At 36.1% G+C, this 27,132-nt stretch overlaps 1 protein-coding gene across 1 annotated transcript in view; it reads left to right on the forward strand.

Moving 5' to 3' along the window:
- Positions 1 to 19,176, forward strand: part of LOC129764237 (MOXD1 homolog 2-like) — a 461,156-nt gene extending 441,980 nt beyond the window's left edge. Inside the window, exon 8 of the mRNA XM_055763120.1 lies at positions 7,303 to 19,176. Within this exon, the coding sequence (XP_055619095.1) occupies positions 7,303 to 7,668 (366 nt within the window). The 3' untranslated portion in view covers positions 7,669 to 19,176. The remainder of the gene's footprint in view (positions 1 to 7,302) is intronic.
- The last annotated feature ends 7,956 nt before the right edge of the window (positions 19,177 to 27,132 follow it).

Here is a 27,132-nt window from a genome sequence, read left to right on the forward strand (position 1 = left end):
GGGATCATTGAAACATTGCCCATCGACCACTATTTTATTTTTTCAGACAGTCTCAGCTCAATAGAGGCAATCCGCTCAATGAAAGTTGATAAACGCTCATCTTATTTCCTAACAAGAATAAGACATCTATTGAGTGTTTTGGTCGAAAAATTATTCAAGATTACCTTAGCATGGGTTCCCTCTCATTGCTCGATTCCGGGAGAATGAGTCCCCGTTTTATATCCCTCCTATCCGATCGATAAACTTTTACTTAGTCACGGCAATACATACACACACTCTTTACAGATGCACGGGCCGAAGGTTGTGCAGTCCACTGATCATTCAACAAGAGCCAAAGGTTGTACCGCTCATGACAACTCTACACGAGCTGATGATTGCGCCGGCTAGTGACCATTCTATCCTGGATTCCTCGAGAAGACGCACCAGATATGGGGGACAGACTAGGGGGGCGTTGCTGATTAATGGTCAGCTGCATCCCAATAGGAAGTATCCCGTGTCGGGCACAGGTACAGATCATTGAAGACAGCAACATCACAATTACGAAAACACTTGTAATACTAACCTCGAGCCAACCGCGAGTAATCGGTTACATATTACTAACATAGTTATAAGGCAAACATTGTCGAAATATTGAACTCCCGGCCCCGTCAGGTTGACGCCATATGAGCCTTAATAAAAATATATATTTTGGATAAAAAAAAAAAAATGTTTTACGATGATTTTTCTGTTTATTCAATACCAGATTCCGTCATCTTTCAAATGAATGCAACAGCATCGTTATAAGAAGCTAACCTTTTTAAATTAGATCTGTTTAAAGCAAACAGTTTGAGTTCAAGAAAAGTCCGTTAAGTCTGCCATAGTTGAAATTTGACCATGTGCATAGAATGAGGTTGTTCATCAGATATGACTCTCTATCATTCATTAAATTAAAAATTTAGACTGAGGTAGCTAACACCTTGAAGATTACAATCCGAAAGTCCTGCGTAATTCACCCGAACGATAATTCCCGTTCAGAAAAAAAATATCCAAAACAAAAAAAAAATGTTGTGCTCGGTCCGTTTTTCCGTCTTGATAGCTGTTTTAAGATGACTGTCCCGACGTATCATGTAATTTAAAGACATTTGGCATCGACCAGGTTTTTTTGAAATCCTCGATTTCTGTTGATTCTTCGGTTTTCAAAAAACTCAAATTTTAAGTCCGACTGAGCTAATATTTTACAATAATTAGGTTATACTATCGTGCAAATCAACATTTCGCTACAAGCTCCAAACGAAAGATTGTGGTAACTATTTTTATTGGCACCCAAAACCATACGCATTGCCTCGTAATTCGGATAAAAAAATTAAGTCCAAGAGTGTCGATTTTTTACATAAAATTTTTCATCGAGATGACAGTAGATCTCAACGCAATTTAAATACATTTGGCTCAAAAAAAATCGAAAACACTATTTTCATGTAACAAATGTAATAAGTTTCCCCAACACAGACTTCGAAACCCAGAAGTCTGAGGAAATCGGCATTGCAAATGTATGCAAGGGGGGTACTTTTGTACCCAGAAGGAAATTGATCGTTTAGCCATTCTTCCGTTCACATATTTTGGAAGTCCACCATAAATGGATGAAATAAACAATGAAAAACATAATCCATCACAATGCATGAATTGACCTATATCGGGATTTGATGACAATTGAAATCGGAAATTGTTCCATTCAATCACTAATTTAATTAATAAAACGTGCATACAACTGGAAAATAAAGGTCTATTTATTAGCTAAAATTATTATTTGTCTTCGGATGGTGGTGGGGCACATTCGGACACTGTTTAATACCTCATACAATTTATGTCTGATTGTTGTTTACTACAATTTAATATGATTCCCAGACCTAATGATGGTTTGAAACTACAAAAAGAAAACCGATAGAACCAGCATCAACGAATATGAGATGGAAAGAGCTATCGAACTAGTTTCGAATAGAACGTTTTCATGATTCCAGCTCACAGGTGGCCCAACTAGGTCCAATGTCTTTGCTAATTTCACAACAAACGATTGCATAACGGAAACTATTTCTTAATGTTCTGGAACATTTGGAAAAGGTAGCAAAAAACAACGTAAAATATGTGAACGAATCAATTTCAAAAAATCAATCAAAAAGTCATTGTACTTTGGAAACAATTAAATATTGCCGAGAAAATTGCAAAATTCATGTATCTTTTCCACCTTATGTCACATATCGCTTACAACCGCTGGATGTTTCAGTTATGTACCCTTTCAAGCAAAAGCTCTCAGTTTTACAGAACGATTGGCTACTCAACCATCCTGGAAAAACCATTTCTATACACGACCTTTCAGATATAGTTGCATCGGGTTATAATGCTTCTTTCAATCTGAGTAGTATCCTAGCTGGATTCAAAATCACAGTTTGCTATCCATTCTCAAGAAAGGTTTTTTCGGACAAGGATTCTGCTTGCTCAAATGATTTCACCTACGGGAACGAAGGTAGCAACTGACTCATCGGGTGATACAAAAATGCTGCAAAGCTTTGCGTCTACAGCACAGATAGATTTTACTTTGGCAACTTTGTCCCCGAAAAATGTTGAACCTTTTCCAGAAACTTCACCGTGGAAAACCATCACTCGAAAACGGAATAAACCAAAATCGATTTTTTATTGACTCTCATAGCAAGCAGTTTCCTTTCAGAAAAATACTGATAAACAGAAAAATACAGAATATGCTGGAAATAAGAGGAAATAGAAGTAATTGTTGATAAACATAAAATTTTAATTCTTTTTGTTTCATTGTCCGAAGGTGCCCCAGGACTGTCCGAAACTGCCCCACACATGGGACACATTCGGACAAAAAGGAAATTTTCAAAAATTCGAATAAACCATTCATAATCGCATCAACGCACCCATCTAACACGCTCATATGATACATCGATGTCCAAATGACAACCAGGACGAATTCAGGATGTTTTTTAAGTTTACAAAAAATATTAAAAATCAAGGAAAAAAAGTGTTCGAATGTGCCCCCCTCTCCCCTACAGATGTTAATATGTTTAGTCTTATGAATTCGAATTTACGATTTTATTAATCATCGATTTCATAAAAATGAAAAAAATGCAGACGGTGAAAATTAAGAAAACATTCCAAAATCATTGATTAACTGCAAGTAATTGTTACATCTCCTCAGTCTTTTGACAAAGATGCGGAAGCTTTGTTGGGAGATTTTTATTTATCATCTAAATTTATATTATCGCCTTCAAAATATGTTACTTCTGAATCAATATACTTTTTCCAACGCAAAATCCATGTTTTATAGCTGTATTCAAGAATTGCTTTATAATAGTACGTTCAATACTCGATACATTATGAAAAAATCATGAATATAAAAAAAACAAGTACGAACACAGCAGTATTGTGTCTCAAAACTAAATTTAATAATTCCAAAATTTCAAATTATTTAAAATTTAACTTAGAGCGTTACTGAAAAAAAACACAAATCAAAATCAAGTACATTCAAATGAAAATGAATATATGAAAAAAAAATCGAATTACAAGTCGGACTCAATTATATGTGATTCGATAATATACAGTTTTTTTTTCATATTTCAAATATGAATTGTTTAAATAAAAAATGTTACCTTTCAACGTTAAGGTGAAATTTAAGTGGTTATTATATGTGCAGTGGGGTAAAATCGTGATTTTTGAAGATTTTGCTTGAATTTTCACCAGGAATTGTTTATATCGATATTGCAGCGAAATTAAGAAAGATAGAATTTTGGTGTCAAAGAACAAATTGTAGAGCGGTTCGAAAGCTTCAATTTGACTGATAGAAATAATTAGGTTTAATGTGAGTTTTAAGGGAAAAAAACAATAATAACACATTCAAAATGACTAACTTTTGAGTTTTCCATTTCCAAAAGGTTATTCAAATCCACTAATTTAGATATTTCACTCCCATATCCTGTATAAATTTTTCTCACCTTACAAATGGAAGTAGCAGAATCGTCTTCTGTAGCGTACTTTTTAATGTAGAGCCAACTTGAGGCATCAGAGTCCGAAACAAAAATAAAGTTGTATAACTCTGTCATTGTGGAAATTCGAACATATGCGTAGAAGATTTTTTTCATGAAATATGATGGTTTATCACCTCCTGAGAGATTTTGGATAAATTTATTTTTTTCATGTGAGAAAGGTTTTTTTGACTTTAAGGGGATGCATCAAAAATTAAATTAAATTGACTCGATTATATACAGTGAAAATTAATCCAAGACTGTATTTTTTTAAATTTTATTATAGACCCTTTAACGATATCGTCATTCGCGTCTTAAGACTGTATATATTCGCGTCTTAAGACTGTATATATTCGAGTAAGCCTTGTACCAAAAAATGACCTTAATTTAAAAAAAAAATTCTATAATTTTTTTTAATAATTTATCGTGGTACACCATAATAGACGTACTTGAATATTTCTTCGAATTTCCATTTCCAAGCCTATTGAGTATGGCGTAAAAAAAGAAAAACTACATTTTTGACTACAACTCTTATAGTAAATCATATAGGGATTCATAAAAATTACTTAATTTTTCTAATTTGATACCATATAACATTTTCCATAGCGTTAGTGATAAGATTTTGAGGCACTTTTCACGAGCACATGAATACAATAAAATTATTGATTTTAGGATAATAACTAAATATTAGAAAATGAACAAAATAGATTTTTTAAAAATTATTGGATATTTTCGCGGGGCGTAGTTTTCAGAATTTTCTGAGAATAAAATAACAAATATCAAAAATTACATACGAACATGTTTAAATAGAAATTAAACCAGCACTAAGTCTCAAAATTCTGAAAAAAAATCAATATTTCATAAATAATTTTTTTTGTATCGCGCAACACTTTTAAAATTCTGAAGAAAATCACAAATATCTAGAAAAGACACCGAAACACATTTAAATACGAATAAGAGTAGCAGTGAATCTCTAAATTTAAAAAAAATTCAATATTTCAAAATGATGATTTTTGATGGTTTTTTTTTAATAATATTTCTTGATACACCATAGTAAGATGCTCTTTAAGTATTTTTTTCAAATTTTCACCTCGAAGCTATAGAGAATGGCATGAAAAACATTAAAAAGTACGTTTATCACCATAGTACTTATGTTGAACCTCATAGGGGTCAAAATTTCTTATTCAGTACCCTATGAAATATTTGCCATAGAGCGGGTAATTTGGTTTGGGGGCACTTTTTACTTTCATACCCGGCCAGGCCCTTTGTTCGAAAATAGGTTGAGCGTTTCAGTGATCGACTGATCAACTAAATTTTTTTCGGTACTCTGGGATTTTTTTTCGGAATACGTAACGAAAAGTATTATTTTGGGTGCCAATAAAAACAGTTATCTCATTTTTTCATTCGGAACTTGCTGCGAAATGTTGATTTACACGATAATATACCCAATGCAAAATATTAGCTCAATCGGACTTCATTTACTAGTGTCGCAGACGTTAAAATTTGAGTTTTTGGAAACCGAAAAATCACCGGAAATCGGGAGTTTACATTTTTTTTGATGCCAAACGTCTAAAAATTGCATAACAAGTCGAGATTTACAGTTTTCAAAAAAAAATTGTTAGTTAGAAAGTGTTTTGCATAATTATGTTATTCTAATTCAATACCATAACCTATGGTCGCACCTTACACTTAAGGGGGTAGTACACTATGAACTTCATAAAAAGTATGTGATTTTCGTGAATTTTGTCAACGAGAAAATAAATTACTATGATTGATCCGATATCACAGTTTTATTAAGTATATATTACTTAAAAAACAAAAAATATATTGGTGTCCATTGGACTGTCTCCTGAATAGCGGCAACCGGTTTATTGAACCCTTGCAACTAAAACCTTGTAAACTGGTGGGAGTTCTACAAGTTCTTCTAGTGGACCGATTTCAACCAATAATTTTTACGTATTCTTGGATATATTTCCTGTCATCGCACGTAGGATTTTTTAAATATATTGACGAAATGGCAACATTTTTTTTGTCAAAATTGTGTTTTTGCGTAAAAAATCCAGACAAGAACATTCACCAAAATTTTATTTTTCAAAATATAAAAAAAAACCTACGTACGATGACAAGAAATTTAGTGGAGAATCTGGGAAAACTATTTCATCAAAATCGGATAGACCGTTCGGCTGGTTCATGTCCTCAAGTGCGAATGCGACCCCGTTGACTTCGTACCACTCCAAGACATCCTTTGAATAGTGACACGAAACTAAATCTAGCCAGAAGATCGTAGGACCATCTTGTTGCTTCAACAGAGGAAGCAGACGCATCTGTAGACATTCCTTAAAGTTGATCTGCCCGTTTACAGTCCCGGTCACGAATTGCGCACTCCGTTTGCCACATGAGCAGACCGTTTGCCAAATCATGCATTTATTGGCAAACTTTTAAACATCAAAGCCTTCCATACTTCCTCCGGAACACCAAACTTGTGCTGGGCGGTGAAGAACAGTAGCCCCAAATGCTGCCGGAAGTCCTCATCATCCATGATGAGACAATGAGGCTTCGTCAGCATCTAGGTGTACAGTTTCCGCGTCCGTGACCCTCCCACCATGTTTTGCCGTTTATCATGATTTGAAGCCTTCTGCACTTTGTACGTATGCAGTCCTTTCCAATTTTTGGTTCTCTGAACGGAAGACTTGGTCAGATTCCACTTTTTGGCCAGATCCTTGACCGATGCATTGGGATTCCACTTAAACACTTTCACATCACGTTTGAGATCCTGTTCATTCTGACCGCATTTCTACTTCCGTTCGATGTTCAGAGTTCCGCAGTACCATTTAATTACACGGCTAACCATTGACTACACCATTCCGAGTTGTTTTCCTATGTCCCGATGAGAGAGTTGAGGATTTTCCAGGTGCTTGCGCAAATTCAATTCGCGACGTTGCTTTTCGGGTGACACCATTTTTGCAGTTTTCGAAAAACTGATAGCGATAAAAATACAGTGTAAACAATACACTCTAAACTTCTTCTACCTGAATTTTTAAGAGAAAATACCCAATGGGTAATTTTCTACAGCGTTTTTTTCCGTGATACAGTTTAATGTAGGACACCTTTCATGTATAGTTTGAAAAAATGTTCAATGCGTAGTAATCATTATTGTTCGTAAAAACTGTGTAATATGTAACCCTTTATATAGAGATTTAAAGCAGAATGTCAACATACTGATTGTTGTCAAAATACATCATTCATAAATGACTAAATCTAGTCCTTTTTCTTTCTCCCACCTCCCCAGGGCACCGAGAATCTGGACGGGTTCGCTCCCAACATCACCAAGTCCTACAAGCTGACCAAATCGTGCAGCTTCAAGCGACCGCCGGCCGGCATCACCGCCGGCGGAAGTCCAAACGTGGCGAACGTGTACTTCCAGAATCGCAACCGCTACGTCACCGAGTCGGAAACGAACGTGGACGTTCCGCTGACGGAGGACGACGAACTGGACGACAACAACGTGATAGAGGGAGCGGCGCGGAGTAAAGTGTCCCGTAGCTCCGCCACGGAATCGATGGGCCTGAGCGGCGCCTCGCTGGCCGGGCTCCAGTCCCAGATGGTGGCGTACCTGCTGTTCATCATCTTCCTAAATTCGTTCCGGATAGCGTAGGCCGATGGCAGCGCCAGCGCCAGGACGGCCACGCCATCCTCTTCGGTTATGTTTTTGTAAAGTTTTCAACTTTTCTACCCTTTTTAAGTTTCGCTGTTTTTCTTCGTTCGAATGGGATATATACTCTATTCGGGATGGGGAGAGAGTTTGGAACCATTTAACAATAAGTAGGCAACAAATTGCGAATGGACTTGTGTAGGGTAGGGGAAGAGCGAAAGTTCCAGCGAAGGTTTTGTTTTCCTGTTATTGTTGTTGAGTGCGCTCTCAGAAGAGGGGAGAGCCCATCGGGGCAGAATCAGGCCGCGCCGGATAGCGGGGATGGTGACGTAAACGAACGAGTTAAAAAACCTGTAAATAGATCAGTGAGAAGTGAGAAGGAAAGAAAACATATTTTTAACACGAGGCAAATTTATTCGAAACTTTCCTGTTTAAGTTTTTTTTTGTAAGAAAAAAACAAACAGAAGATATGCAGTGAAGAGTCCGTAACCCTGAGAAAAAAAACGAAAAACAGATCTAGCAATAGGTAAGAGAGCCAGAAAGCACTGAAAGAGCTCACAATGTATTAACTCTAATGGACATACTTTTATATAAGCAACAGCAGTGGAGCCGAGTTGGGCGTTAGAGTGTTATGTAAATAGCCGTAATTGTCAACTGAATCCCGGGAAGAAGGAAGCTGTTTGTAAATAATGTTTTGTACGAGACGCAACGGACCTGGAGGGAGCTGTGGTGGGTGCAAAATTTTAGCAGAGGTCACTTTTATGTCCCGACGGTCAAAAACAGAATCGTTAAATCGGAACGAAAAGTCGCACTTCTAGTCAATAGCGAGATGAGATAGTGAACTAATTTTTTTATAGCATCTAAAATCTTGTTTTCTGGTTTTATTTCGCTGTTTCTTCACGACGAGATGAGACGCTCACAGGTTTCCACTTTAATCGCGTTCTGTTTTGAGAGGGGAATACTTTTTAGCAGAGAACATTAGAAAAAGTAGCATATTTTACGGGACTCGCCCCCCTCACTTCCACCACCGGCGGCGATCGAACGAAAAGTTCGTGTCACGTACGCGGCACTATTTTTCACGGATGATAACGAGACGGAAAACAGATATGAAAAACTTGTAACCAATATGTTTTCCGCCAGCAACCCAAAGCGAGAGACAATCATAACCTCACCAGTAACTGCAAAAGCGAAAAAGTAGACAGAAAGTAGAAAAAAAATACTGCACGACAAAGGAAACATCTCGAATTTATGAAGAAAATGAGAAAAGTTTTATGGAAGGAAGGAAACTGTGTCAGCACTTTTCAGCCCGTGTGAGTTCGGTGTCACTGGAAGTGATGTAAGGGGGGAAAGCATGAAACTCATCCCACTTTGTGATTCGTTTTTTTTTTTATTTCTGTTTTGGCTTCCGGGGGTATCGAAAATACCTACATAATTTGTTCTGGTACCAGAGTGGAGAAAAGGGAAGCGACGGATGGGGCTATTTTCTGATGGTTTATTTCGGGGGAAGGGAAATGTTTCGATTTGATATATCCTCACAATTTATCGGTGGGGGCAATCGGGGCTGTGCGGATCCGAGTCAATCGAAGAGTGGCTCGATTGCAGATGATGGGAATTAGTCTTGTGAGAGTACAGCTTAAGGAGAGTACGTGACAGGAATTTCGGCTTACGGCGGGTTATCGAATGTCGGCAAAGGTTCCCTTTCATAGCTTTCACTTTCAGTCCCAGATAATTGACGTTCACACTAAGAATTCAGGGCGGGAATAGTAACCTACATATTTCACAAACGATACACTCTCGATATTATTGATATCTTCACATTTGGGCTGAATGTTAAACTTTTTGATTTACTACCTAACAAATTCCTTGGAATACAGGTTTTTTGAAATAAAAAAAAACATGCAATTTATATTGTCAATCGAGATACAACATTATTCAGTGCTCGGGATGTTGACGAATCAATTCGACAATATATATATATATATATATATATATATATATATATATATATATATATAGAGAGAGAGAGAGAGAGAGAGAGAGAGAGTGGTTTTTAGACGAAATAAGTGCTGCCTTGAAGAACAATGTGTATCTAAAATCAACCCCTAAAAATTCCGAACACTTGGAGCTGATACTGGATACTATAATCATATTATCTCAAAGTTATCAAATATTTGATGGCAAGAATCCGCCAAATTCGATCCGAATATAATAATCAAAACAAACAAGTTGGTTCTTCTACACTACACGATAATGTGTCGAGTCCATAGTATAACATTCACTCTATTTTTACAACAACATTTAATGTTATATTTTTCTGTTGAAATAATAAAAAACAATAAAAAAAATAAGGGGTTGTATCCAAAAGACGACCGCTTAGGTCGTAGGACTACGCATTCTTTTCTCATCATTTCTGATAGTATTTATAAAAGCAACGAAATTTCATGAACAAATTTTTGATAGAATGTTTCGGTGAGTCTCAAAAGAGTTAATGGCTTTCGTGCAGTTGTAGTTGCTCGTTTTCCTGAAATCGCCGTCGATGGGAAGGAGAGACTCACCGCCCAGACTTTTTGGAAAATGGTAATCTATTCCCGACAAGTCATCGCATTTCTCTGGCTCATTGGGAAGGTAGTGCGTGATTGACGTTGGACCCTACGCTGTTGGGCATATTTTGGTTGTTTATCGCTTTTTTCCTTTTTGAGTTTTCATAGAAGACCAGCTCACTGACTTCAATTTGATAAATCGATCCAGTAGATCATAAGTTATAAATTTAAAAAAGAAATCTTTTTGGAAATGGAAAACTGTCGATTTTTCGGACAACCCTAAAATAGAAATGAATACTCTAGTGAAAAAAATAAAAAATGCGGGTCTAATATTTTGCGATAAGGAACAAACTATCAGTTTTCACGACAATCTGAGAACCACTATATCGGTTTGGCATGGAATGGCTGAATATATAGAGATTAAAATGACTATATTTTCAATTTACTCAACTACAAGAATACTTTATTTCTCTAGCCGCAATAATCACGCCTTGTTCCTTGTAGAGCCCTTTCTGTTCTGTCCAGGTTTTCTCTCTACCAGTATGTTCTATCTACTCTAAACTCTACCAGTTCTCCTCCCTCTTTCCTCCTTTCTTTCTCTCTCTCTCTCGCTCTTTTTCTATATCTTTCCATTTTATAATTCTAGATGAAGTTGCGAAGAAATTATCAAATGTTGGTACTGAGGAGCTATTTCTCTCATTTGTTTTTGGTACTATTCATTAGTATTTGACTTCTCAAGTATTTCCTACTGCTCGAGAAACTATGTTTGAAAAATATGCATACCATGTATACTTGCAAAATAAACACTATGGTGCATATGTATTTTATACAAAGTATGGATTAGTTCTTTAGGAGACTTCATATTTAGCGAAAAATTAATGCTATTTAGAACTAAAAGTCCTTTGAGTGACCATGAGCAGGATTACTTGGCTTACAATGAAAGTTAAGGGAGCACATTTGGAGGATCTATGACCTCTGATGAGCTCAAAGTCAACCTTGGAAAAAAGGGGAACAAATTGATTTTTCGGATCACCCTGAAATGAAAATCGGCACCCTAATGGAACAAAATACGGATCAAGGAACGATAAACGATAAGGAACAAAACTACAAATTTTCATAAAATTTGAGAACCACTTTTTGGTTTGGAATGGAATGGCTGCATTTTTCAAAATTTATTCAACATAAAATGGGTTAAACTGGAGCACACACATAAAGAACTGAATAAAACTGGACGATTATTAAGGGGGTGTTCTAGTGTAGAGACATGAATTTCGGTCGTTTTTTCGAGCTCCGTCAAAATAAAACAAAGAGTATTTGCACTATTCATTTTACCATTATTTGTTCATCTATCTTTTAACAATAATTTAACAAAAATTTAACGAAGAAAAATTCATAACGAGAATAGTTACAAGCTGATGAAGTGAGGGGGTTCCAAAAACAAGTTGTGCCATGGCGTACACGATTCCAACCCTTCTGGTTATCTGAAACGAAAATGAATCGGCAAACATTCCGCTATCGCATGAACCTCGGACAAGTCAAAAACATATTTTTTGACAAAATGGCGGCCGTTTGAAAAACAAAGTGCGGTTTAAAAGTTTTTTCTTACGTTTCCTGATTTTTTAAAAATATTAAAATTTGAAAAACATAATTTTTTAAGAGTTTCGATACGATAGAGAGATGCATACAGATTGTATTCATATAAATTCGACATGAATCGGTTCAGTAGATCCGATCGTGTCCGCCAGTGTACGCCAGTTTGAAAAAACTAATTTCGAGAAAAACGCGTTTGAAGTTTTATTGTTATGGCCGTACCAGTTCAGAGCGCATTACTAAAATGGCTCTAGCTCGGTAAAGATTGGGATTTTCGATAAGTCCTTTCTAGTGTATATTCTTGACTACCTAATTTACAGAAATATGAAGGAAAAAAATTGATTTTTTTTTCAAATTTCTTGACTAGAATACTGCCTTAAAAAAAACTGGAAGATTTTAGGATTCAACTGGATGACTGGATCGAGAAAAAAAACTGGAAGAATCCAGTTTAAACACAATGGAAACGCTGCTGATTAGTAGTTGTATAAGAGAATGTGCCTCGTTGCTGCATAAGTTGCTCGGCACGGAAACGCACAGAACAAATGCATGGGAAAATGGGAGTGCTCTCAATTGTCGCCAATTCAATAATTCACGGACCAGAGAACCGTAATATACACCATATCAATGTGTTCTTAGAGAATTTGGTATGCAAATCATCACTATCCGCCACAGAAAAAAATGTTATTAAGGTTAAAATTTTCTGATTTGGCAATGAATCTGAATCAACTTTTGCGTGAAAAATTCAATTAAGCGCACCAGTTGGAGTGAAGATCATAGTATTGACCAATCGTCGAATCTTCGTCAGAGAAAGTTGCTGAAGACCTAAACATATCGATTGGCTCGTGCCATTTGGTTTTTACCCACGATTTGGGAATGAGGTGGGTAGCCGCGACATTTATACCAAGATTACACAATTTCGACTAAAAACATCGCATCGCACCGCATTCATATTGCTAAGGAGCTGTTCGACAATGTCCGAGTCGACCCATATTTGCTCCAGAAGCTTATAACGAATCATGGGTTAATGGTGGCTAGGAAACCAACGCCCAATGATTTCTATGGAAGTACCGAATTGAAATAGGCAAACATCAAAGGCAAGCCAAAACTCGAGCAAGCAAAGCAGCTGTCAAAAAATAACTGAATATTTAAGGTGGCTGAACTTGTCGACATTAGTAAGACACATGAGTACCAACATAACGCCATAAAAGATCGAAAATTGTGATACTATTTGAACATTCCGCATATGTCTACACTTGCAGAAAATTTATGAAGACATACACCACATAGAATATATATTATACACGGAGAAGTTGATTTTGATTCATAATTTTTATTTAAAGAATGTGTTTATTCCACAGAAAAATTCTAATTTTCTATCACACATTCATTTATTCACCAAGTATTCAAGCAAATGATTTATATTGTTCAATCATTTTTTCAAATTATCTCCCATTGGTGGAATTCACTTTGTTGTCAGTTAACTATGCTTTCTATCACAGGTTTTTTTTTCAAAAGTTTTCTCTATTACAAATTACCGTTTCAAATATACAATGCATCCATTAACAAAATTACATTTTCCATTTTCTATCAAACTTAATTCTTACAATTTAAAGAGAGCCGTTTACCTGCGGCTTTCTCGGGGTTAGTTCCCATTCAAACTTACCTTTCACACATCACTCATACTTTCATTTACACACAAACATCCTTGCATATATTGCAAGAACAATCTTAACCTAACTTAACCTATCTTTACCTACATTAGCTATTTTCTACTCTCCTTGTCTATTTTTCGTCTGGATCCATTACGTTCAACAAATCTTCAAAAAATTACCGAAGTGATTTTTTTATTCCATCTCAATTCCCGTAATTCTCTTTTAAAAACGAACATCGATGGTTCTGTTACCCTTAAATTGAAAGCAAGTAATTGCTCTTACTGTCAGCCACAATGTCGCTTTACGTTTGTTTTTTTTTCATTTATTTGGATCTTGAAAATTTAATCCTAACCGCGACTGTATAACATGGCTGAACCATTTCCATATTTCTTTGGCTTGTGGACACTCTTTGAAGTTAGTTAGAATCAACTAAAACAAATTTATCAGAGGTCAAGTTCCCGATATTGTACGCTTGTAATTTTCCGCGATTTGGAATTAGATCATTTAAAAATCGGAACTTTGGAACGGTACTTCAAAATCTGGATTTCTAGCGTTACGTAATTCATGCACGATGCCTTATCAATACCTTCTAACAATCACGTTTTCTTCCTGAGTGCACGTTCATGGGTCCAATCGCAGAACTGTTCATTGGTTGATCTTCTAGTCTACCCTTTAAAATTACCTTTTACTATAAATTTCCTAGTACTTCTACTACTACTAGATTTTTCAACCACTTGCAAATAACATGTATCTCCGTTACATGGAAAAAAAATGTTTGATACAGAAAATATGATAGAATAAAGACAGTCTAAAATCGGACAATTCCTTTTTCGAGTTTTGTTATTATCAACACATTCGGTGACCCATTTTATATAGATAGAAGAAGATATATGAGTGCGTTTCATCACATTGAAATCCATTTCCACTTTAAAAAAAAAATCAATTTCGTTAGCGCAAACATCAAATGGACTAACAACGTTGGTCACTATGTAATTGTAGAACATAGGCGAATTTGAATTTTCCCAATTTTCTCATTTTCCTTCGAAAATATCCAATCGTCATGTTTGGTTGAAATTGTGTATTTGTGTAATTGTGTAATTGTGTTATGTATTATTTTTACTGGACTCCTTCTCCATTTCAGAGGAGAGAGGGGTGACATACCATCATAGAAACATTTCTCGTATCCAAAAACTCTCACACCGCAATTTGGCTCCATTTGCTTGATTAGTTCTCGAGTTATTCTGGAATTTGTGTTTCATTTGTATGGCAGCCCCCTTACCTTTAGAGAGGGGAAAGGATTGTCAAACCACCATATAAACAATTATTGCCCCATAAATTCTCCATATGCAAAATTTGTTTCCGTTTGTTTGTTTAGTTCATAAGTTATGTAGAATGTTTTCCATTTGTATGGCAGCCCTTCGCTTAGAGAGGAGGGAAGGGGTATGTCACCACCATAGAGACATTTACCCAAGCCCTAGAGCCTTCCCCCCCCCCCTTAAACCATCACATTCATTTCGAGTTACGCAGAAATTTTAGAGGGGGGGGGGAGGAATATCTAATCACCATAGAAACATTTATTGCACCCCGAACCCCTTGCATGCTAAATATGGTTTCGTTTGCTTGCTTAATTCTCGAGTAATGCAGAAATTTATGTTTCATTTGTATGGCAGCCCCACCTTAGAGAAGGGGGAGGGGTCTCGAACTGTCATAAGAACCTTCCCCGGCCTCAAAAACCCCTACATACCAATTTCCATGTCGATTGGTTCAGTAGTTTCCGAGTCCATAAGAATCAGACAGACAGAAATCCGTTTTTATAGATATCGAAGATATTTTTTCTACACGGATGACCAAGGGTCATGCGTGATCCATATGAATGGATAATTATTAATGTTAATCATTTATAACTTGATAATTGGACTATCGCATATTTTCATTACTTTGAATATTATGAAACTCAACCCTACTTTTCTGTCATTGTATAACCCACAATCAGAGTTGCCACATTTTCATCTGCACTTTTTCTTCAAAAAATCTGTACCATCGAAAATATTAATTGTAGAGTGAAATCATTAACCATGAATAAATACTCATTTATTTACTACAGAATGTTATATTCACTTATTAACTTTAATTTACATACTACAAATACTTACGTATTAACGCCACCGGAGCAATTTTTATCACGAATTTTTTTTATATATAATGACATTTATTCTTAAGTGAATGTCATGATTGATTTCAAATCATAATACTGACAAAAAATAGAGATAAATTTCACACTCGAAAAAATCGAGAATCTGTACTAATCTGTACTTTTTGACGAAAATCTGTAATTTGTACCTTACAGAATCTGAACCCAAAAATCTGTACCTTTCCATATAATTCTGTACATGTGGCAACATTGACCATCGTTATGTTTGGTACAGATTCTGTACGGTACAAATTACAGATTCTCGCCAAAAAGTACTGATTGGTACAGATTTTCTCCACGTATGAAATTTATTACATTTGAACAAAGCAATATTGAGGTTAATGACGACTTTTACGCCGCAGTATCTGGTTTGGTTTTTAGGTTTTTAGTTCTGGTTTTTAGAAAAACTATGTACAAGCATCATCAAACACACGAGTGATTTGCAAATGTAGTATTTGTTGTAAATAAATGAGTATTTATTTCATGTTAATAAGGAAGATTTTTCTCTTTGAAATTATTTTTCTTTGAAATTAAAAAGAATATCGAAGCTTTTGAATGGTACAGATTTTTGGAAGAAAAAGTACAGATGGCAGAGATTTTCAACCCCTCTGGTACATATTAAAATGTGGCAACACTGCTGATGATAACTGATGAGTTAAATGTACCTTTATAGTGGAGGCGATCTGGCGTAGTGGTAACATACATGCCTCTCACTCTCGACATTCTTCCAAAAATGGAAGTAAAAGTGACGAACCAGCCAAATGAGTAGAAAGTCACTATAATACAGATATAAAAAAATGTACCTTTAACTTAGAAAACGTCCAGAATATGGCAATGCTAAACTTCACATAGCAAATTCCGTGATGACATGTCCACTTTTTAAAAGCATAACAACAACTATCTTGCTTTGGAAATAGGAGAATTATCTATACAAATTATGCGGGTGGAATTTTGTTTCACAGTCCTGTCAATTTTATTCTTTGGTTGCGTACAATATTAAGACTCAGGATAATATGTTTGTTCTATCATGTTCAATTATTCGGAAGCATTGATTCGGGTTACATTTCTAATTTTCACAGTTCGTTATTGTATAATGGTAACCTGAAATTCTATCACAACTTCAACTAACCGAATATCCAAATTTGAGATATCTCATTTACTCCGATAGTGAATAATTCCACCCGCTAGTTCCAATCATGATAAAGAATGTTGCCTCCCATAAATCATACTTTTGCATTCCCCCAAGTTTGTTTTCGTTCATCACGTTTATTGTGACACGCATTTTCCGATCGAATCACGGCATTCTCAGATAACACCGAAAGCAAGTTTCCTTCCCTCCGTGAAAACTCGCACATAACCGCGCGCCCGCACAACACATGACTCATACAGTCCGGTGGATGGGGAAGCGAGAGGGCGCCCCGCTAATCGAAAACACATGGGCAATATATTTCAGCAGCCGTAAAACAAGAAGTAAACCAGAAACTATCAAAAGCACAGAACCTAACTATATTCGTATGTAGAAAACAAGAAAAAAAATCAGATTTAGGGGACAAGCGTTAACTCGTAATGATTGATGATAAAAAAACCACCCCCGAGAGAAAAAGAAAAAACGGGTGGGAAACCATGCGCTAGGCTAGATTTGAATCAGAGCAATGCAAAGCCAATAGAACTATGAAGTTTATTTTATATATTTTCTACCATAGGAAGAAAAATCGTGAATGGAAATAGAAACAGAAACAGAAACTTTCTCTCACACAAGCGCAGACACACTCAAGAGGAAAAGAAATGTATGCAAATGTGATATCGTAAATTAAAACTAAATAAATGAATGAGAATTAAGTGGATGTAAATACGTTTATAGTGAACTATTGTATAGGAAAAAAGCGGAAAAGCAAACAAAAAAAAAACACAGAAACAAAAAGTAATGTATTTTCGTTGCCTAGAAAAAACCAGCAACGTGTAGCGCATAGCAAGCAAACAACAAATCGTGTCTGTCCTTGTTTTAGACTGTATAGATTTTTCGTGTCCAAGCAAAAGGAAGGAATCTAGTCCCTGTACCTTCGAACGTCCAACTATTTGCCTCGCTCTACTTCACCTCACATCTTGCATTCATCTATACATTCGTCGGAAGCGAATCAAGCCCTGAATCAAATCCCGACACAAAGAAAATTCGAAAGCCTCCGATGGAACGAAAGAAACATTGTGTCCATTTTGGCCTCCCACTGCAAATACCGGTCGCACTGCAAATAGTCTAATGTATTAGGGAAATAGAATGTCGAAGTATCACTTTAGCAGGGTCGAATATCCACCGTCGAGCTCTGTAGCGGTCGTTTAGTTTCCTCCTTCGAGCTCCTCAGTCGAAATTGATCCTCATCTCGGGACAGCTCGTTTTCCTACCTCTTGCAGTGTCTCACAGCGAGTAGCCAGTGCATTTTTGCGCAATTCTGAACATTTTAGAAACGAGAAACATAAAAAAAGAAAGTTCTAGAGCCACACAGCAGAGAAAAGAAACCTCCAACTCTATCACCAGTACGACTAATGCTAACAGCACAATAAAAAGCGATGAAATATTAGATGAAAAGACGAAACAAATACACACACCGGACAAGAATCAAAATGTAAAAAAAAAAGTTAAACAAGAAGTACTAACGCTAAAATAAAATCCACCTAGCAGAAGCGAACAATCCGTGAAACCGACCGCCGGAATGAAAATTCCAGCTTTTATGTTCCAAATCCAAACATTATTTGAAACCTTTCTCGGTTTCATTTTTTCATGGTTTTATTTGCCTTCACAGAAATGTTCATTTGAATTTTAAAAGTGGCTAGTAGCAATGAGAATTAAATTATATTCAAATGGGGAATAAAACCAAACTCACTCACACCCACACATACACTTATACGCAAAGATAGAGTCGCGGAGGAACGGTGGAGAGCGAGCTGAAAAGTAGCCACCCCTTTTCCCGGAAGCCACAATAGAATGAATACGGACAAATAAAATTAGCGCAACTTGATATAGGTCCTGTGCGAGTGGATACCATATAGAAGAGGATAACCTGGCACAGCATTGGCTAAGCCGAAATTTAAATACGATGATAGTTTTGCGTTGAGTTTCCTCTTTCGTTACGAATGCGACGAACAACAACAAATATGTATTAGCTGTAGTGAAAAAAAAAATATCTGAGAAAAAATCACCGGTGAAAATTAGAACAATGTTTTGTCCAGAAGTTGTAGACAAGTCCAAAAAAAAACGTAAACAATAGTGGTAAGCTGAGAGGCGCAAGGCGATTCTAGGAGCTAGGGGAAAGCACGCGAAAGACGGGTATGAATGCGTAGGCAATGTGATTCTGTAAGAACGAGATGATAGACGATACACATAGAGAGAGCCGAAGGCTGAGCTTTAGGCTCCGTACGAGAGGTTAAGGAAATATTTGAACAGAATACGTCAAAACTAAGCTAGTTACTGTGAAACATGAAAAACGTTGTGAAACTGAACACTGAATGAAAACAAGTGGAAAAAGCAATACGAAAATGAAATAAATTTAGATATCAAAAATAGATCTGGCGCTGGTGTTGTTTTACTTGAACAGATTGTCCGAAATGCATGCGATGTATCGTATTATTACAACCAATTGGGCGTTTCAGTTCTCCTTAGTTTGTTAGAATAAAGAAACTTCCAATATAATGATGGCTAGTCCTTTTGGCCTAATCTTGAAGAAAGAATATATGGTGGCCTTTTCTCTATCCCTGACCGTCATGTATTGCCATTCCACCATGGTGATTTTTAAGGACCTACACCATGTACAAATATGTACAAACATGTACAAACATGTACAAAATATTTTACTATCGTAAGACGTGCTCTGGAGAAATATATATTCTTGTTGAATGTGTACTTCGAAAAATAACATTGTTACTTTTGAAGACATCAGCAGCCACGACCGGCGGAAAAACTACCAATTCATCCATGAAATAAAATAAGTAAAAAAAAATTTAAATAAGTTGTTTCAATTGTGATTAAACATAATAATGTACTAAAAGCTAGAAAATAATTAGGCAAGTAGCAGTTAGCAGTTATCACACCTCACCTTCATTAGTCTATGGCATTGATAAGACTAAAATAAAATCGTGGGACATATGATGAAGTCGCTAATTGTGGATAATGGAAATCCAACGTGCCCCACGATTTTATTTCAGTATTTTTACTTATTTTATTTTCTAGTTTTTAGTACATTATCTGTTTCATTATAATATTTCTCTACAATAAAACCATCGTACTGTATTCTATCAGTCAAAAAATTTCATTTGATACCGATATTGAGTGGATTGAAGAAAATACATAGTATGTTCTTCAAATCAAGTTCGTTCGTTTGATACACATATGTAAATCAACCTTTTTTTGAGATGATATGAAATCGGCTATTTTATAGCGACGGCCAAATTGGATTTTTCAAGATAAGCAGTTTTGAAATGACAGCAGAAATAAAGGTTTTTTTTATAAATTCGGTCAGTTCCTATTGGTCAAATTGCTATTAATGTGGAACAACCCTACAGATATACAAACATACATAGGAACAGTTCAAGCTAAATAAAACCGTTTAATAAAGTAATTTGCTATTTTGTGATTGCGGCCATCTTGCCATTTTTCATGATCTACTGTGATCTACTATTCAAGCCCTTTCATTTAATACCCATATTAATCGGGTTTTGAGAAAATATGCAGCCCGCCATTTGATAGTGGCAGCCATCTTGGATTTGCATTTTTCATAAATAACTGTGTTCCACTAGACAAGCTCTTTTATTTGAGATCCATATTAATGAAGTTTTGAGAAAATATGTAGTCCGCCATTTTGTAGTGGCAGCCATCTTGGATTTGCATTTTTCATAAATCACTGTGTTCTACTAGTCAAGCCCTTTCATTTGATACCCATATTAATGGGGTATTGAGAAAATATGTAGCCTGCCATTTTTTAGTGGCAGCCATCTTGGATTTACACTTATTATAAATAACCGTATTTTATTAGTCAAGCCCTTTCATTGATGGGGTTTTGGAAAACCCATATGGATGAGGTTTTGGGAAAATTTGTGATTCGCCATTTTGTAGCGGCCGCCATCTTGGATTTTCAAGATCATTAAATACGCATTTTTATAATGACTACAGAGATAAAGGTGTGTTCCAAATTTCAGATCAATCGGTCAACGGGAAGGGGGACAAATTTCTATCAATGTGGGTCAGCGCTACAGACAAACATGTTACAAACATACAAACATACAAACATACAAACATACAAACATACAAACATACAAACATACAAACATACAAACATACAAACATACAAACATACAAACATACAAACATACAAACATACAAACATACAAACATACAAACATACAAACATACAAACATACAAACATACAAACATACAAACATACAAACATACAAACATACAAACATACAAACATACAAACATACAAACATACAAACATACAAACATACAAACATACAAACATACAAACATACAAACATACAAACATACAAACATACAAACATACAAACATACAAACATACAAACATACAAACATACAAACATACAAACATACAAACATACAAACATACAAACAGATTACAGGGCAAGCTAATTAAAACCGTTTGAAAATGTTCTGTTTCTGTTTTCGACGGAATCATTCTTTCAAAAATGAAGATGACCAACGTTTTATTGTCAATTGACCCTGCTATCGGCAATTATTACGAACTTTTTTTTTCTCGAAATACAAGTATCGGATATGGTCAATTCGTGATTTCAACAAGATAACTTGCCAGATAAATACAATACAGTGGACCGGTTTAGAAGCAAGAGTGATAAAATCACATTGGTCGTTCTTAGACTACTTTATGTGAGGATACCTAAAATACCTCATCTATATGGATGAAATAGCAACAATGGAGGCCTTGGATGATAATACATATTACACGAGTCATTGTGGTATGAAGATGATCATTCATTAGGTGAGTAACTAAGTTCCCGTTGTTTGGCAATAGATGGCTTCAGCAATAGGTACTGGTCGATTTCGACATATTAAAAAAAAATTATGAACCAAGCTTAGACATATGGTAACACATTTGAGATGCGAGATTTTTCGTCGGCCTATTTCCGACATCAGGGTGGCCAATCACCGACATCAGGGTGGCGACTCCACCTGTTCCTACCTATCAGACTCTACAACTCATGAGCCGGGCCAACTTCTTTTACTTCCCCTCCGAAGGAAGACGTAACCAGAGATTTTTCGCCCAACGGCGCCACAGCTGGGATTGAACCCAGACCGATCGGATTGTGAGGCTGTTACGCTAACCACACAACCACTGGCGCCGTCTGATTTTCTTCTTAAATTCAAAGAAAATGACGGTTTTTTATTGTGATAAAATATATTTAATGGTATTTATAATGAAAAATAAAGTTATAAACACAGAAAAATCCTGCTAATTAGGGGAAAAGGGGGGAATTTGGACCACCTAAGCAAATCGCCTATTATTTCCAAACCAATACGGTCTAAATAAAAATAAAAATGTCACATTGTATACTGAGCTTCACTTGTTTTCTCTCAATAAATAATGTTTAATCATTATATAAAGCTTCAATCTACAAAATGTATCATAAAATAAAGGAGATGATTTTTGGACATTAAAATTTGATGCGGGGTGTTTTGGACCGTCTGTGGGGTGATTTGGTTCAGAGTGTGTTTCATCGAATTTCATTTATTGTTATCAAACTTACAGTTTCGCTACATCAAATTGTTCCTCTTCTGTAGACAGAACTTTACTGCACAATACACGAAAAGATTGTTTAATCAGCGGGAAAACCCTTAAAACCACGATCGGAAAACTCACATTTTTTGACGCTCAAAGTACTTGATGTATTTATGCTACCGTTTCCCTCTATTTGTGAAGTTTTACCGAAGTTTTTTGACGTGGGACTACGTCTAACCGGAGTATATGGGGGGTAAAATGAAAACCTGAACACAGAATATGCAGGAAAAAATGAAAGATTCCGAATGCTTATAACTCGAACATTTTTTACTGGATCGGAAAAATGTTTGCATCAATTGATAGGGAATATTTCTACGCTTCTATCGCAATTAATAAAATGTTAATTTTCGTTAGATAAACAATTGAATAACTTTAAAATGTTAGGCGTTATCTAAACGCTCTAACTGCCTCATTTTGATTGGCCCGATCTACGGTTTCCCTAACACAGCCCTCAAAACCAAGCAGCCTTGGGAAAATCGGCATTGCAAATACATGAAAGTATGGGGCTTTTGTTCTCATCGAAATGTGTTCCCCAACCCAAACTCCAAAACCAAGCAGCGTTGGAGAGATTGAAATGAGTTTTGTTCCGACTGAAATGTGTTTCCCTAACACAGACTTTAGAACCAAGGTGTCTGAGGAAATTGGCATTGCAAATTCATGCAAGTCGGGGGCATTTTTGTTCCGACTGAAATGTGGAATCGGCTCAGCAAATAAATGCAAACTGCGAGTACTTTTGTACTCGCTTACCTTTGTGCAAAGTGATTTTCAGACTTTTGACTGGTTCATCACAAGTGGACCAACGGTTTCACATCCACCGAAGGGAGAATGTCGGATTTGAGAATTGAGTTCGTGGCCTTTAGCGTGGGAGGTGCGGAACGTTTTGAAAAGAAATGAAAAGACATTTCAGTATGATAGCGTACGTGGATTTTTAAAAGATATTATTTCCATGAAATTCTAACTATTGGCCAAAAATATCGTCAAAAAGTAGGGCTTTAGTCTCAGCGAACGAAGCGGTCTGAATACATATTGTCTCTAGAAGACATTAGTTCATTTGCGCCCGAAAATTCAAATGATTGTGACATTGCATTTCTATTATTTTAGGCCTATAGTATATAATAGATTAACTTAGAAAGTTTTCCAATTACATACCTTTTCTACAATTAGTTTCATGAATATGATTTGAGTTGCAATCAAAACTTCAAAGTTGAAAGAAATAAATAGAGTTATCAAAGTTCCGTTTTTGTGCGAAGAACTTTCCTCTGATATTATGGTGAAGACATCTGAAGACATTTTCTCGTACCATGTGAAGATATTTGAAAAAAAAATCGCCTGGCATCCCTGCGACACACAACCGGTTTCTTGCTTGCATTTGTTTTGATGACATTTGTACCGTTCACTCCAAAGTATATTGAAATAACCTCTAGGTATGCTACATTACTCGATGCATTACTGTGAGTTATATTCAATATCAGCGTTTATTATATTTAATGAATATTTTACAGCAAAAAAAATAAATATGTCAATTATATTGCAAGTGGTTTATGCGGTGGTTGGTATCAGGTTGTCTCGTTTCAAATATACTGGGTTTAGCAGTAAAACATAAGCTTTCTGTATTTGTTTATAGCATGCCTAATTTAACGCGGCATACCTGACAATTTTATATGCGTTGCTCTTAAAAGATCAATTTGTGAGACCACCCCTTCTCTATATAAAGTAGAACATTCATTAAAATTCAATAAAAATAATTTTAAGAGCGATTTTCATTACCATTTAAAACTAAAACATATAATAAAACTTTGTTTTACGTTAGAACCGTTTTTTTTTTCATGGTGAATAATCCCATTTTCAAAACCAATTTTAGAATGTGCAAACAGTGAATGATTTTTTGGAAAAATCGGCATCATGTTCGTATTTATTAACCTACTAAATAAAAAGTTTTTCCAATTTGCTTATTTGATTGCATCAGCCATTATTTTTCATCCATAATTTTTTGGACGCTCAGGTTCCAAGATATCGTCACTGACCAACTTACCCATATGACCAACTAGCCCCGCCCTACCCTATACGGTTTAAATTGATTAAAATTGGAAGCATTCCCATTTCCTCATACATTTGTTCTGTCCGTTTGGGTGCTTTCCCGAACAGAGCTGTCAATAACGAGTAACGAAGGGGAAATCGTAAGAGTAAAGTATCCGTGAACAAAGGAAAAGAAGAAGAACGAAGGGGAATATTTGTCTAGAGTATAAACAGTGGATCTCGTTGCAGTCTACAAACAAATAAAATTTCCAGTTATCGCATATGCGATGCCCGTTTGGGAGTGCTGTGCTCCAACACACAAACTAAAACTTTAAAGAACACAAAACAAAATTATTCGTATGATTCTAAACTCTCCTCCCAGATCGCGAAATTCGGAGATACATCAGCTGGCCGTGATTAAAACCTTGGATGACCTTATCAATAATAATTGTATGAAATTTGAACAGAGTTGCGCTCTCAATCAATACATGGAATAATACAAAATCTGTATGATTATGCTACTTGACTTTCTAGTCGTTACCTTTCAAGGTAACGGCTTTGGATAAGGGTAGATATATTTATTCCCAGTTAGATAAGTAGTTTAAGTTGGGACAATGTAAATAATCTGGGGAGGGCATCTTATAAGTTAGATTTAGGTATAAAAAAGGTAACAAAAAAACTAGAAAGGTTTAGGCATGATTTTACAATAAAAATATGAATCAATCGGATAATGTGTATGATAAAAATCATTACAGAATTTGACATTGAAACTTAAAGATGTAGAACCATAGGTTGATCACTTGAAATGTAGTATTGTATTATAATGTAATCCAAATCAAGAAATAAAAAGAATTTAAGTGAAAAAAAAACAGTGGATCTCGCTGACGCAAACTTTCATTCTTCGTGAGGAAATCGACTGAACAACATCGTTGCTGGGTGAGCTGGACGGCGAGGGATCTAATACCTTTCTCAAGGCAATGGGGGTGGAGGAATAATATGATGGATACACAATTGTGTGGGGAATCATCAAGTTAGCCTATCGTCAGCTCACCAAGAAAATGTTCTGGAATTTTGTCAGTGATTTGGTTTCGCATGACGGTAGGAAAACTCTCTCCACAAAAGATGACAGCTAAGCTAATCTAGACTGGAAATATTAACAGAAAAGGTTTTTGTTGAGAAGAGCGCAAAACGGAGATAAGTGTGTGTATATTTAGTTGCTTCAAGCCATCGATATATGGATATTTGTATGCGTACGTGCGTGCTTCATAACCCGTACGTAAAAATAGTGCATCTTCGCTACGCTGAAACCCCATTTGTATTTGCTCCCGTGTGCATTGACCCTGTAACGATACAACAATCGTCTATTTTTTTATGCTATGATTGACGATTGTTTTGTGTTGCAAATTATGCAGTCGTAATGATAAATATAAACAAGGAGAAGAGATAGCGGGAGGGAAATATTTACGCTGGGGTATTAGTAATGAATCTCTGCTGAGGCAAATATTCAGCCTTTTTCCAAGCAGTTAACATTTTTTGTTTTCTGTCATCAATGCATTGAACTGACGCTATGGTGAAGCAGGTGTTAAGGTTGTGCACCAAAAAATTATTTGGGGAATACCAAGTTATTCAATAAGTTATATTAAGTCATTAATTTGTTTGGGCTCGCGTGCCAGTCCCAAAGCTGCTTTCAACTAGGATTGCATTTGCGCTAATCTTGATCATAAGGAAGCAGTGCTACTCTTTTCGAGGTTGTTGTGATTAGCAGATAGGGTTTATTTCGTTTATTTAGCCACCAAGAAAGTAAATGCCGTTCTGAAATTTTGTATGTGATTTGGTTTCGCTTTGCCAGTAGCAAAATTTTCTCCACTAAGGATGACAGCTGCGCTTATCTCGAGCATGTATTGTTCTGCGAGCACAAGAATTAATCATCAAAAAAGCAACAATACTATTGAGTAAAACAAAATTTGGTTAAACACGCTACGATGGTATTTAAGAGGAAGATGTGGCAGGAGCACTGCTTTAAAGCGCATATCTTCAAACTATGTTGCCAATGATTGTAATGAATTTCGTAACATTATTGCGTCATACAGATCGGCCCCAACTTTCTCCTGCCCAGCACCCGGCTAAACTTTGCCTGTATCAAATTTGTCAGCAGCAATTAACAAGTGCTCCCCTCCAGCAAATCCCTTCGTCCAGATAAAGCTATTCATCGTTGTGATTATAGTGCCTGTCGCATTCTTCGCCGCCGATTGTGGGTGGGTTCGGCTGGTGGCTCGGAATGAAGACACGTGGTTTGTGAAAATATTAATTAAAACTTTGTGTACACGCTTCGCACTCGTTCGAATAGTTGCACTAAGAGAGAGTGAGAAGACCAAATTGTGGTGTCCATGTGGGTGTGGATATCGCTCCCCTCCCGGGGATAACGACGGAAAAGTGGCTGGAAAAAGAGGAAACTTTGCGCTCATTTTGCAGTATCCTCTGGTCGGGAAATCAGCTGGCAAGACGGTCGAGAAAGTGGGTGTCAAGATTCTTGAAATTAAACAGCGAACACTTTGAGCTATATGATGAAGGAAATCTCTATTTGTCTGTGAGTGTATCTCAAGGCAAATATTTGGATGGAATTTTTGGAAGTGTTTTGAAGAAACACTGAACATTTGCTTTGAAGTATTGCCCTAG

The sequence above is a fragment of the Toxorhynchites rutilus genome, chromosome 2 (genome assembly GCF_029784135.1).
Source record: "Toxorhynchites rutilus septentrionalis strain SRP chromosome 2, ASM2978413v1, whole genome shotgun sequence".
In the NCBI taxonomy this organism is placed as follows: domain Eukaryota; kingdom Metazoa; phylum Arthropoda; class Insecta; order Diptera; family Culicidae; genus Toxorhynchites; species Toxorhynchites rutilus.